General features: G+C 42.5%; 1 protein-coding gene across 14 annotated transcripts in view; it reads left to right on the top strand.

Annotated features, from left to right (window-relative positions):
- LOC138947648 (CLIP-associating protein 1-like) overlaps positions 1-14,751 on the top strand; it is a 239,753-nt gene that overhangs the window by 98,186 nt on the left and 126,816 nt on the right. The window contains exon 1 of one of the 14 annotated variants that reach the window (XM_070319170.1): positions 2,861-3,784. The exons of the other annotated variants lie outside the window; for them this stretch is intronic. Coding sequence (XP_070175271.1) covers positions 3,637-3,784 — 148 coding nt within the window. The 5' untranslated portion in view covers positions 2,861-3,636. Of the gene's footprint in view, positions 1-2,860; positions 3,785-14,751 lie in introns of those variants that run through there. 14 annotated transcript variants of the gene reach the window in all.

Raw genomic sequence — 14,751 nt, forward strand, 5'->3', positions numbered from 1 at the left:
TGCTTGATCGGTACTAAGGATTTTAACGATAATGTTGATTATGTAGGAGAGGGTGGGACGGGTTGGCATTGATGGGCTGGTTAAAACAGAAGACGAAGAAAGACACACACACAAAACAAGTTGTTGAGTTAGTTATTCGCCTTTGTTCTTGACATACCATCGCGCTGAAAGACGTTATTGAATGCAAATAATGTATTAATTAGCTGTTTAAGCCTCATTAAGCTTACACTCTGGTGTCAGGACGAGAATGGAAGAGCGTTTACTAAAGCGATTTGATGGAATATATACCGACACCAGGAGTTTTAGATGTTTGCTGGCATTGATAAGTCGGCTGTAAGACAAATACCCTGTAACACATGGGATCATTTGAAATTAGTTCTATTACATGGAATCGAGTGTTATTCAATATTGGAATTCCTGGACGATTTTTGAGATTGGCTACGCGGAAACCAATCATAAAATGAAACACTATACTCGCTTAGTCGCTATGTTGTATCTCGTAAAGTCCTCGGAACGTGGTGAGGGCGATGGTGGAGGAGACACTATAATTAGGGACTGGGTGGCCGAGTGGTAACGCACTTGCGCTCGGAATCGAGAGGTTGCGTGTTCGACCCTGGGTCAGGCCGCTATTTTTTCCCCCCTTTCCTAACCTAGGTGGTGGGTTCAAGTGCTAGTCTTTCGGATGAGACGAAAAACCGAGGTCCCTTCGTGTACACTACATTGGGGTGTGCACGTAAAAGATCCCACGATTGACAAAAGGGTCTTTCCTGGCAAAATTGTATAGGCATAGATAAAAATGTCCACCAAAATACCCGTGTGACTTGGAATAATAGGCCGTGAAAAGTAGGATATGCGCCGAAATGGCTGCGATCTGCTGGCCGATGTGAATGCGTGATGTATTGTGTAAAAAAATTCCATCTCACACGGCATAAATAAATCCCTGCGCCTTGAATAAAAATTGAAAAGAAAAAAAAATCCCTGCGCTTAGAACTGTACCCACGGAATACGCGCGATATAAGCCTCATATTGATTGATTGATGGAATTATGTCCTCCTTGACGTTTGGCGCGTGAAGTGGCTTTGGGCCAGGTGTTACCACAGCACTCAGCCCGGGGAGGGAAACATGAGTTAAATACGGGACAACGATTGGGCATTTTGGAGAGCTTCCATCGCCCCTTATCTCCACACCAGATTAACACCGCCAGCCCTGTCGCCTTTATCTAGGGGGAGGGGGGGGGGGGGGGGGGGGTAAAGGACTTTTTTTATGGGAAGTGTGTGTGGAGGGGGGGTGTTAAGGACGTTTTCTACAGGAAATGTCAGGGGGAGGGGGGGGGGGGACCAGTTCGGTCAGATTAGCACCAGAACTAATACCGCCAACATCCGATAGGACCTTCAGACCAAGGGAGGGCTGTGGAGAACCCCATACATGTACTGCCTTCGTCTCTGGCAGATAAAAGGGGGATTAAGAAGTGCAAGAATATTAATTGTAGATGATAAGAAAGTGCTAATCGCAGCCGCCTGGACTGCTGTGAGTAATCACGAGGAAAGAGACGAAGAAGGGTACACCGTTTGAATCTCATAGAAGTGTTATAAGAATGCAGATTATCACGGTGGTCTGCACGGTACTCTGACATATTCCCAAGTCTCAACTCGCAGGACGGGGGGATAGAGAGAGAAGGGTAAACCTGCTGACAACGATGGAAGAGAAGACTTGTTGGGTAAATTAACCTGTGAAGTAAACGAGAATCTCATCTGCGCTCAGATTCTAGTGTTGTTGAGCGAACACGAACACCCGCAGGGCCATTGGACTTAGAGAAGGCGACTGTAACCCAATGGGAAGATTACGTGTGCGACTGTTTTCAATCACCGCGTCATACAGGTGGCCGTACTTCATATTCGGAGTGAAGATTCTAATGTTAAACAGGCATAACGATTGTTGTGCCATAGTCTCATAGTGTTGGGTGTTTGAGGGCTGATACCCGAGACGCTTGTATTTGTGTGTATGACAACTGATCCCCTGCTTGGCACTGTTTGTGACAGGTAAGGCTGATTGTCTTTGACAATGAGGCAGTAAGAGATATTCCGGACACGCCTGCTTGTAAGCCGTCATGCGATTACGGGCTTTCATTCACAAAGGTCGGTCGTCTTCAGGAAGGTTGGCAATGGAAACATTTTTGTTGTTTCACTGTTTGTAATTATTAAATTTTCATGTAGGGCTAAATACAGAAAGCAGACGCCACCTAATCCAGCATCGACTGTCATTGAAAGAGCAGCGTCGTTACTTGTAGTGGCCGAGGTGAACTATTTGTGTGATCTCACAGGCTGTTGTGTGTGGGATCCCGCACCTGGCTTTGATTCAAGGCGTGTGTCCCCGCTAAGGTGGCTGTCAACACGAGGTGCCGGGCTGTGTCAGGTCGGGACACCAACCGGCTCATGGACACTGGACACGGATTAGGGAATTGTGGCTTGGGAAGCCAGTTGTTCTTGGTTATCATCATCAACTTCATACAAAAAAACTGTTTCTTAATTTACGTATGTGACTCAACATTGTAGAATGTGCTCTTTCCTTTACTTCAGAGTATACCTGAGGACTTTTCTGTTCAGTCGGAAGTCCAGCTAACCGAAGAAAATAACATCTTTATTAAAAAATGTTTTGACCAGTGACTATTTTTGCAGATTGTAGGGTCATCTTAGAGTGGAAGAAATAGGGTAAGTTTTGTGGCTTCCGTGTGCGAAGATGGTATTTTAGACAAACTTGTTGGACGAGTTGTGGTGCGTGTTGTGGTGCGTAGGAAGAATTCACGCCACGTTGCAAAACATCGGTGTTTTTACTGAATGCACTGTGTGATACTTTTTTCTGCGTTCCCGTATACTGTCTGATCCTAAATGTACTTCGTTCTTGCAGTTAGAAGGCCCAGCAGCGGCCGCCTTATCACAGTCACATCTTTGGTTCATATTGTCACTTCTTCAGGCTGATCCCTGTAGTCTCAAATTAATGTTTGAATGTTTGGGGATCCCTGGGGATAGGAATTAATTAGGTCATCACTAGTGGAGATAAGCATCCGAGAATGCGTCCAAGCCAGACTGGCGTAGCACCATAGTTATGCTGTTCTGAGGTCAGGTCGTTTGTTGTTCCTGTGGGTTCGTTACAAAGATTATCAAAATTGTTAGCTTTCTCTCCCATCAAGTGCCAAAGAGATGTGCGATATCCTGGCGCTGTTTGCATAAGAAACGGCGGCAGGAACACACAAGTGTACGTTTTTTTTCTTCTCAGAATTATGTGTGAATTTGGGGCAGACGTTGGATACTATCGGAGCCGGATTTTGTGTGCCGAATAAGTGAAAGTGATGAAGTGTGATTTAATGGAACAATGGTTGAATCGGGTCTCCCTCAAACAACGAATGCCACGTGTGTTATCTCACTAAAGTGACAATGTGATCATGTGCCAAACTTGGATCAGTACTCAGGAGATTTCTTCTGCCCATGCCGGATTTTTACTCAGGATTTGTGAAATAGTCATACAAGACACTTTCATGGGGCCGACACGGCTCTAACATAATGCCCCCTACCAGTGGTGGATAACTTAGTGTGTCGACGAACGATTAGTATCAGACGACGACATCGTTAAATAACGACGATGGAAGACGACGACGTTTTTAATGAAACGGAAGAGGAGTTATGGTCGTCGCCCCTGATGAACCACAAGTCTCCGTTTGACGACTACAAAGATTTGTACGCTGACATTCCTTCCACGCCTACCTCAAATGCCTTTCAGTTCCCTGCAAGTAAGTGGTCTCCATCATGTTTCATGCATACATGTATGCAATGTATTCAAACGCTTTTGCGACGTTATTATTTGTATTTGTTTGTGTGGATTTAACATACGCTGTATTTATCAGCCACTTCTACCTTTGTCCTATTTCGAAACCTCCGTTCCTAGAAACTGTGTGTTGAAGGGGGGCAGGGGGAGAACAATCAACAACCGAAATCCGACCCTTGGCGGAGTCAGCCCAGGATGTTAACATTGGTAGACCCGTGATACTCATTGACATTGCAATGCATTTTTCAAATGCCAAGTGCGAAGTTGCAATAAAGACGATTGTTAGTTTTTTTCAATTCGAAGAAAAATAGATTGTGTAGATTTATGCGGTTGACAAAGACAAGTTTCTGTGTGCTGCTTCACAAACAAACTCTCGGTGACTAGTTTGAAACGAACGGGAAAAAACCCATCTCACCTGCAATGTGTATCTTTGTTGATTATGATATAAACGTACCTAACCTGGTTACTGGTGTGTTTTCTTTTATTTAAATATTATTGTTGATTATTGTAAATGCTTGTTTCATTGGAGTACCCACAACTATTTTACCCTGCGATGATGAATTTTTCTTCTTCTTGACTTTCACACTGACGGAGGAATAGAATTAGTTTTCTTTGATTTGTACTGCTACAAAAGGATAATGATAATATATTAAGCACGATGTTGCCTCGTGAACTTTGGTTAAAAATGCAAGGTATTTCAAATGAGGTGCGCTTGCTTTGGGTTCTTGTCGAGGGCAGGACCGATTTTTGGGGTACCTAAATCCGACCGATTTTCCCAGTCACATCAAAGACGATGTGCGCACGTCACCACAACAGAAGGAATGCCATTCATACTCGGGCCAGTCATGAACAGGTTGATAACGCGTCTTTAGGACCAATCGTTTTGTCACGAGAGTTGATTTTCGTCATCGGCTCCGCGGCGCGAAAATTTGCTTGTGTTGTCTGCTTCGCCAGATCCCCCGCAGAGCGAAACTGCAACTTTGTAGCGAAAAAGTACGTCATACGTTTCTTACAAAAATGTCATAAAACTTGATGAACAGAGTTCTGTTTGATTGAAATGGATATTACTAAGTGTTTTTGAAAGTGTATTTTGATAGTTCAGACTAATTCTTCTGGCACTTTTTAATCGAAAAGGAGAAAATCTTATCGGTCGGATTTAGATGCCCAGTTTTTGAGTGGATACATGCATCTAAATCCGACCACCTCGCAGAGAATGCAAAACGCTGTACAAAATCCCATTAAAATAATTGATTGTTTACGTTTATGACTCTTGAAAAATCGTATGAACACGGGAAGGTATCAGATTGTGTATTTATAATGTCCAGTCAATCTTGTTTTGATAAAGTAAAAGCCGCAATCACTCCATCCACTTCATGACAGGTGCGCGCTCTTGTCTTGCTAAACTGATGAATCGACACCAACATCGCAAGTGCGTGGATGGGTGCTTGTCAGTGTTTGCGAGCATGTAAGCCTCAATAAGCTTAATAGTAATAGAGTGTTTCGCTCAACGAAAGTCACGAAGTTGTGTGTGTGTGTGTAGTGTGTGCGTTTGCGTGTGTGTTAGTGTGTATGTGCCCACGCTGGGTGTAAGAGAAAATTGACAGAATCGTATTTAGCCTTTATCACATGACCTTGATTCATTGTATAAATAGATCTAGGAACAAGCAATATTTGTTAGGATGACAGAAAAGGGACAGAAGAGATTTGATATTCACAAACACCTCATCCTGGACGATCATTACTCCAACTACACGATCAAAACAAGCCGGAGAGAAACATTACGTTTACTGTCATTTAGTTCCAAGTAGATTTCGGTCTGATTTAGATACCCCCCGGATTAAGGTTCCCACACCTACCTCCAATGTTTACCGACAAACGCTTCTTTAATAACGGAAAGTAACGACACGGGCACCTATTTAAAACAAGAATTGCGTACGGAAAACGCCTGTCTTACCAGACAAGACATATTTGCTAAACTTTACGATTTAGAGCCTTGGGAATAAAACAATGATCTCAATCCGTCGGATTTAGATACCCTTACCCTATATTATGGCCATAACGTTTCACAGTTTCATGACTTTAACGTTCATTTTATCTCTGACAGACTGTGGCGGCGACTTGTGATGTCTATGGACTGTCGTAGATGTAGCTCATGTGCCTTGCACACAACCCCCTTACCTGAACAACACAGAACCCCCCCCCCCCCACCCCCCTTCTTACCAATATACACCTGTCTAAATATACTTGTACATGTGACTGCGAGACTTGAGCGCCACAGTTTTCAACCAAGTCACGTTTTTACATTCAGTCAAGTTTTGACTAAATGTTTTAACATAGAGGGGGAATCGAGACGAGGGTCGTGGTGTATGTGTGTCTGTCTGTCTGTCTGTCTGTCTGTGCGTGTGTGTGTGTAGAGCGCTTCAGACCAAACTACTGGACCAATCTTTATGAAATTTTACATGAGAGTTCCTGGGAATGATATCCCCGGATGTTTTTTTTCTTTTTTTCGATAAATACCTTTGATGACGTCATATCCGGCGTTTTGTAAAAGTTGAGGCGGCACTGTCACACCCTCATTTTTCAATCAAATTGATTGAAATTTTGGCCAAGCAATCTTCGACGAAGGCCGGACTTCGGTATTGCATTTCAGCTTGGTGGCTTAAAAATTAATTAATGACTTTGGTCATTAAAAATCTGAAAATTGTAAAAAAAATATTTTTTTTATAAAACGATCCAAATTTACGTTTATCTTATTCTTCATCATTTTCTGATTCCAAAAACATATAAATATTTGGATTAAAAACAAGCTCTGAAAATTAAAAATATAAAAATTATGATCAAAATTATATTTCCGAAATCGATTTAAAAACACTTTCATCTTATTCCTTTCGGTTCCTGATTCCAAAAACATATAGATATGATATGTTTGGATTAAAAACACGCTCAGAAAGTTAAAACGAAGAGAGGTATAGAAACAGCACAGCGAAACCACTACCGCGCTGAACAGGCTCGTCAGTTTCACTCCGTTTTGCACAAGCGGCGGACTACGGTCATTGTGAAAAAATGCAGTGCGTTCAGTTTCATTCTGTGAGTTCCACAGCTTGACTAAATGTAGTAATTTCGCCTTACGCGACTTGTTTTTACATTTAGTCAAGTTTTGACTAAATGTTTTAACATAGAGGGGGAATCGAGACGAGGGTCGTGGTGTATGTGTGTGTGTGTGTGTGTGTGTGTGTGTGTGTGTGTAGAGCGATTCAGAGTAAACTACTGGACCGATCTTTATGAAATTGTACATGAAAGTTCCTGGGTATGATATCCCCAGACGTTTTTTTCATTTTTTGTATAAATGTCTTTGATGACGTCATATCCGGCTTTTTGTAAAAGTTGAGGCGGCATTGTCACACCCTCATTTTTCAATCAAATTGATTGAAATTTTGGCCAAGCAATCTTCGACGAAGGCCGGACTTCGGTATTGCATTTCAGCTTGGTGGCTTAAAAATTAATTAATGACTTTGGTCATTAAAAATCTGAAAATTGTAAAAAAAATATTTTTTTTATAAAACGATCCAAATTTACGTTTATCTTATTCTTCATCATTTTCTGATTCCAAAAACATATAAATATTTGGATTAAAAACAAGCTCTGAAAATTAAAAATATAAAAATTATGATTAGAATAAAATTTTTGAACTCGATTTAAAAACAATTTCATCTTATTCCTTGTCGGTTCCTGATTCCAAAAACATATAGATATGATATGTTTGGATTAAAAACACGCTCAGAAAGTTAAAACGAAGAGAGGTACAGTAAAGCGTGCTATGCAGCACAGCGCAACCACTACTGCGCTAAACAGGCTCGTCGATTTCACTGCACGAGCGGTGGACTAGGGTCATTGTGAAAAAATACAGTGCGTTCAGTTTCATTCTGTGAGTTCCACAGCTTGACTAAATGTAGTAATTTCGCCTTACGCGACTTGTTGATTTATTCCAAAGGTTTTGAGTCGTGTATTGAAAATCGAATATAGTGCGTAAGTGCTATTGAACAACTTTCCCAGAATCCCGTATTCTATTTTTAGTATGGGATACCCCCAAGAAAAGGTCAAAGGGCATATGTATCACCGCGTGTCGACTGATAGTAGACCATTTCTAGTATAATGGACTTCTGATATATATTGAAATGCATTTGTTGCAACGCAAAAGAACCGCAAGAGAAGAGAGAGAGAGAGAGAGAGAGAGAGAGAGAGAGAGAGAGACTGAGAGACTGAGAGAGAGAGAGAGGAGAGAGAGAGAGAAAGAGCACGCCGGTGTCTCAACTCATAACACAAAGTTGTTACCGCTGTCCCACGAAAAGAAGGCCCACAGTGCCCTCTCTTTGGGACTGCAGAATGGCCTGTCTTCTTCGAACTTTTTCACGCTGGATTCCGATATTTTCGCTTGGCTGCTGTCCGAAATTAGCGTGGATGTCCCATGCCTTTTGCGGGCTGGAAAAGCCACAGGGAGAGGTGGTTGTAGTGAGTGCGGGGGACCCCCGGTAGCTCTCAGTTCTCTGTGTGTTCAGGGATCATGTGGTTCGGGGGGTCCTGCAAAGACGAGAAGGCCGTTTCTAATTGAGCTTCGGAATGTTTCCCTTTTCTACTTTTTCCCCTGTTGTTTCTTTCTTTGGTCTTTCCTCTTCCGTTTCCGATTGGTGAGTGAGTGAGTTTTTTTTGCGCCGTGGTTGGAATTCTTGACGCCATGTTGCCAAAGACAGAGTGCGGGGGACGCTCCGGCCCACATTGTAACCTCCTGTAGGAACTGTCAATGGGAGTGAGTGGCTGGGCTCTCTCTGTTTGTCCCTCTTTTTGTCCCTCTCTTTGTCCCTCTCTTTGTCCCTCTCTCTCTCTCTCTCTCCCTCCCTCTCTCTCCCTCTCTCTGTCTCTCCTCTCTGTCTGACTGTCTGTCTCTCTCTCGGATGGACCCTGCATCTCTGCCAACTTTTCTCCCCAGCTTACCCCCTCCCTTACCTGCCAATGTACGCACACACCCTCCTTTCCCCCAGTCTTAGGATTGCCTTCGACCCTTTCTTTACTCGCTAAAGTGTTCATTCATTCATTCATTCATTCATTGAAACGTACATGTATCTCAGCAGACCGAATCTCCGTCTATCGTGAGCACAATGATTGTTACCACTGTAACTATCAACCTCGGACCCCTGCTCTCCCCCAATCCCTTTCAGCTTTACGGGCGTTACAAACCCTGTGAGATCCTTTCCATTGTAATAATACTTGTTTGTAACTCTGTTCCAGTGTCGCAGAGATTTGTGCGACATTCCGTTCTGTTGTCACAGCCTGGTTTGATCTTGTCGTCCTCGTCCCCTGTCAAGCAAGACATTTCATGTAGCATCGGATTACATTGTCCATCCCATGTGTACTCTCTGTATGGTCCCGCTCTGCTTTGTGAAAACTCGAGCTATGCTCACAGCCAAGAAAAACGCAAGATCGTCGCCAACACACACACACGCACACTTTTGTTGATCTGCGAAACTATTTTGTACAAAGTCCCACAGGCTGTTGATGTGTGGTGTGTGTCCAAGTGAAAACATACTCTTGTGCCTGAAGAGAGCTGTGGTGGAAAACAAGATTAACACAGACAGGAATTAATCTTAAAGCGGTCAAAAAACGAAAGTCGTGAATGTATGCAGTGTCCATATACGTAACACGATGGTAGTTGACAGAGGCAGACAGGTGTGTCGGGGCGTGACAGTCTTTGAAACACGGAGCGGGACACTGAAGACTGGTGAGCTGTCAATGGAAGAGTAATGGACTGGAACCACTTGGTTTCCCCTGACACAAAGATCCAAACGGTGTGCTATGAGGATATAAACTATACTATAGAAGAGCTAATTGGGCATGGAAGGGAGTACTGTCTATGTTAAACCGAGCCACGAGGGATGCAGGCAGTTTTGGAACTAACTCGTGCAGAGAGAGAGAGAGAGGATGTTTGTTTGGCGAAACACAAACTACACACATGTATCTGGAGTCTTAGTTCATGCCTGTATAGACAGGAGTCAGTGTAAGCTGTGTGGAAGTGGTGAGATAGGAGATGAATTCCACTTTTTGAGTCACTTGAGAAAAAGTGACTCTATGTAATCGGTCAGTGTTAGTCTGTCCGGCCGGCCGTCCGGCCGGCCGTCCGTAGACACCACCTTAACGTTGGACTTTTCTCGGAAACTATCAAAGCGATCGGGCTCATATTTTGTTTAGTCGTGACCTCCAATGACCTCTACACTTTAACGATGGTTTCGTTGACCTTTGACCTTTTTCAAGGTCACAGGTCAGCGTCAAAGGAACAATTAGACATTTTATATCTTTGACAAAGTTCATCGGATGTGATTGAAACTTTGTAGGATTATTCTTTACATCAAAGTATTTACATCTGTAGCCTTTTACGAACGTTATCAGAAAAACAAGGGAGATAACTAGCCTTTTCTGTTCGGCAACACACAACTTAACGTTGGGCTTTTCTCGGAAACTATAAAAGTGACCGGGCTCAAATTTTATGTGAACGTGACTCATTGTGTTGTGAATAGCAATTTCTTCCTGTCCATCTGATGCCTCATATAATATTCAGAACTGCGAAAGTGACTCGATCGAGCGTTTGCTCTTCTTGTTGTTTAATAATTATTGTCAATATGAGAGTGTTGTGAAAGAACGAAAGAAGTATATTGGAAATTATTTTCAACATCATGCAAATGTTATAAAATATAATGCTTTAATGAATGTAAAATCAAAAAATAAGTTGGTTAAGTTGGCTAAGTTTATTATGAGTTATTTTCGCTAGACGATTTACGTGTTTCGTTGTGGTTCTTACTCTGTTGGTTTTGTCTGTTTGTTTTTTTGTTTAGTTTGTTTTTTCTCTTAATTTTGTGAGGTAGAGCTCTAGTTGATAAAGATGTGGTTTCTTTTTGTTAGTGTGTTATGTTTTTCTTTTGGTGTTTAATTAAATACACTGTTTGCTGTGCCTGCGTGCACTCTCGTGCGTGTGACTTAATTGTGTATTTTTGTTTGCTTAAATGCCCCATGGGCCTAAAGCCGAAATAAAACCTTGAAACCTTCAACAAACTACACACATGTATCGTGGAGTCTTAGTTCATGCCTGTATAGACATGAGTCAGGGTGAATTCCATGAATACACTTCATACTTCTCAAACCATCGGCGCTGAAGACCCAAACGGTAGACAATCTTAATCCCACCACTCCAGTCTCATGAATACTAGGTAGTCAACCGCCCCGGATTTTTCCTTAGGAGTGATTTTTCTGTGCCTTTGGGTAACTTCTACTTAGAATTTTTGTTTATCATATGTTGTCATAAAAAAAAATCCTTTTTGGCGGAATGAGTTCGGCTGCGTGAAGGCAAAAAAAGTGCAGGAATATTTTATGCAGACACCGTGCATTTCAAATGGCAGTCCGAGCCACCTGTTGTTGTGACAAGATCGTATTACAGGTATTGTTTGCACACTCTTCTACCACACACTGTCACTTTCCCTGTTGGAGGAGGGGGGTGGTAGGCAGGGAGGAGAGACAGACAGACAGACAGACAGACGGACGGACGGACAGACACACATAGATTGTGTGTGTGTTTGTCTCTCTTTGGCCTGAGTGAGCGTGCGCACCGAATGCGTTGACGCAATCTTTTAGGGCTATCCCGATTAAATAAGCGCTCATGATGTAATTCACCTCACTTAAATGTACACGGCTCATGTATCATCACACACACACACACACACACACACACACACACACACACACACACACACACACACACACACACACACACACACACACACACAACGCACTGACTTGCACCTGCACAACCTGTAACCCTCTTCTTTTGAAACAAACACCAGTCATCCCCCCTAAAACGTGATTCCACGGCGGATCCAGCGATAGTCTCCCCTTTCTCTCTCAGCCCTGAATGCAAAATCCTGACTTTTTAGTATCTGCAGGGTATCTGACTGTATTGTGTCGCCTCCACACCCCACCTGCCATGTCTTACCTGTGTGGGAGGGGTAGACTTGAACACAGTGCAACCTGTACGCGCTTTCACTTGGGGAATGAAGTAAGAAGTTAGAATGCGATCACGGGATCACAGCTGTGATCACAAGGTTGAGTCGTCTGATCTTAGTTACATGATGATGCAACTCGGGGAGATTTGTTCTTGAAATGTAGGGTGACAAACAGAGCCACTTGGGACCACACAACAAGCTGGTCTTATATTAAAGGGAATTTTTTTCCATAGTGCATTCCATTTTTTGGCAATAACTGGTATTGAAATACATGTATACAGTATCAAGCGTAATGATTTTGAAGATGACACATTGTCACCACAGAGTAAAATGGAAGTTACGAATCAGTTTTTACATCAAACTCTACTCTTTAATTTGTACGAAAATGCCAAACTTCCAATACTAGATGAATGCAGCAAGTACTTTCAAGTGTCAAAAGTCAGTTAATGACGACTACTGCACTGTTCACTCATCACAGGTGTCACTGTTTTGCAAAATAAATAAGCAGCCTTTTTGATGTTCACCTTTTGTCAGAATAAGATGGGGCAGATTTCTTCTAGCAAGGAAAACGGCATTTAGGCAAAGAATAGGTAGGGGTGGGTGCTATTGTCATATGATACTTGTATGTGTAATCTGATTCTTTCCTCGTGTAAGAGTTTCGTTTACAGTAAAGAATTTAAGGTCCAACTCGAAGTCGGGCGGGTAAATGAGGTAGTAGGAGGAGTAGACGATTAGAGGAGCGAGGCTGCTGTAGTTTATTGCAGAAATCACTTTTTTGCGCCGAAATCTGTTGATCGAAACATACAAACATGAAGTTTCCACGTTATACATTCCCACAGCACACTACCAAAGGTTTGTTCACCCAATAAGATACACCGTTTTGGGCAACATCTGTATATTGTCCAATCCCTCCATTTACCTAACACTAGAGACATAATATACCTTCTTTGCTGCAAACGGCAGTGCTTTGCCTGTGTGCCATTCATTAGCCAGTGAAATTATGAGAGACCAGGTCAGTTGCACAGTTCGAAAAACAAAAACAATACAACAAACTGTGTATTTTCTTAAACGGTGAACGCAAATCACACCCAGACTCAACGTTATCTTAGCAACCAGCTGTGGTTAAGAGGTTTCAGTTGTAATCCAAGGGAGGCAATCGATGGTTAAACATCTCTTGACGGAACTAGGCCAGAGGAATTCTGATTCCAGGAGTGTACTGTGTACTGTTGCTCTCAGCTTTCATCAGTATACATGAGATTAGAATACTGTGTGTGTGTGGGTGTGTGTGCGCGCGCGCAGGTATTATATCAGTTTATCCTACATACGTGAGAGAGACACCCGTGAGATAATAATCGTTCAAATCACACGTGTGTGTATCATGTAAATGAGGTCATGTCAAGCAAGTCTGACAGGGACCTGTTTTTCCACTGCTCATGATGCCAAAGTCACCGAGACAAACGTCATAATAGACCAAAAAAATTGCGCTCGCTAATTACCCTCGATGAATTTTGAGAACCAACACGTCACGCCACACTTTCAGAGTGACGTTTCTTTGCTTTGACGTAATAGATTGCACGAGGCTTTAGAAGAGATCGAGGTTCCAAAACAAGCGTCTTCAAGTTAGCTGTTTCGACTGCAGGACATTTTCAGTAAAATACACGTTAGTACAGTATGTAGGATAAACAGAATACTACATGGCTTGCTGTTTCGTACCAGATTTACACTCGTTGCTTTTTCAAATAGTGAACAGCTCGCTTTCGCTCGCAGTTCAATATTTTTAAAAAAAACCTCGTGTAAATCTGGTACGACACAGCAAGCCATGTAGTATTCTCTATATATAGCTATTCTGATGGACACGTGGGGGGATTCGGGGGCTGTGATTGGATGGTCTCACACATCCCTTTTCCGATCATCAAAGCATAACGCTACGAAAGTTGGCCATTTTTGCCGATATCCAAACGATATCGGCAATAACAAAGACGCATGGTTCCGGTTTCTTCCACGTGTATAAAGTACACGCATACCTCGCCAGGCTTGTGTCTGTGGCTAGTCGACAGACGATGCAATTTGCTTTGTGTGTGTTTTTGTTGTTGCTTACTGTACATGACATACATTACGTGTAAAATCCAGTTCTTTAACTGGCAGCAAACCTTGCAAATTTCCAGAAGCTGCAATCTGAAGCGACCTATCTCTGATTTTTGCAGACGATCTCTCCAATCACCAATGTTTAACACAAAATCAGCAAACTCTCCTGTCACATAGAACGTCCATTGTGTAGTGCAATGTTGAAATGAAGTTACCGGTCTGAAACATTTCGTGGTTTCTTCTGAGACAATCCTTGTTCTCTTATCATCTACAGATTTACCGCAGTCTTCACCACGCGAATTCCCAACAGAAGTCAGACTTTCGAACATACAATCTACGTAGGCAAGCATGATATGTCATAACGTCATATGATTCCTAAGATATTGACGTAATGCTAAGCATCCGGTTATCTTGAGTTTTCTCCGTAATACATGTCCGTGGGTTTTTCAATGTTCGGTTATTTCCGTGGCTTCATGCAGAAAGGGAACCGTCGTCTGCAATCAATGACATGGACCATTCTGGTCCTTGTTGCTGACAAAAACATGATTTTAACACAGAATTTAATGTCAGAATAGCTATATAAACGCTATTGTGTTTTCATCGTAGCAATAGGGTCCGATATTTAGACTCGAACAAGTATAATGCGACTCGTCTTCGACTCGTCGGCATTATACTTGTCTCGTCTAAATATCGGGCCCTATTGCTACGCTGAAAACACAATAGCTGTTAATGTCACACGCTTTCCTTCTTTGCCACTACTAAAGCAAACGTGTGCAAGATTGTATGTTACGCGCTTTGGAGCATG

Source organism: Littorina saxatilis, linkage group LG14 (genome assembly GCF_037325665.1).
Source record: "Littorina saxatilis isolate snail1 linkage group LG14, US_GU_Lsax_2.0, whole genome shotgun sequence".
Lineage (NCBI taxonomy): Eukaryota > Metazoa > Mollusca > Gastropoda > Littorinimorpha > Littorinidae > Littorina > Littorina saxatilis.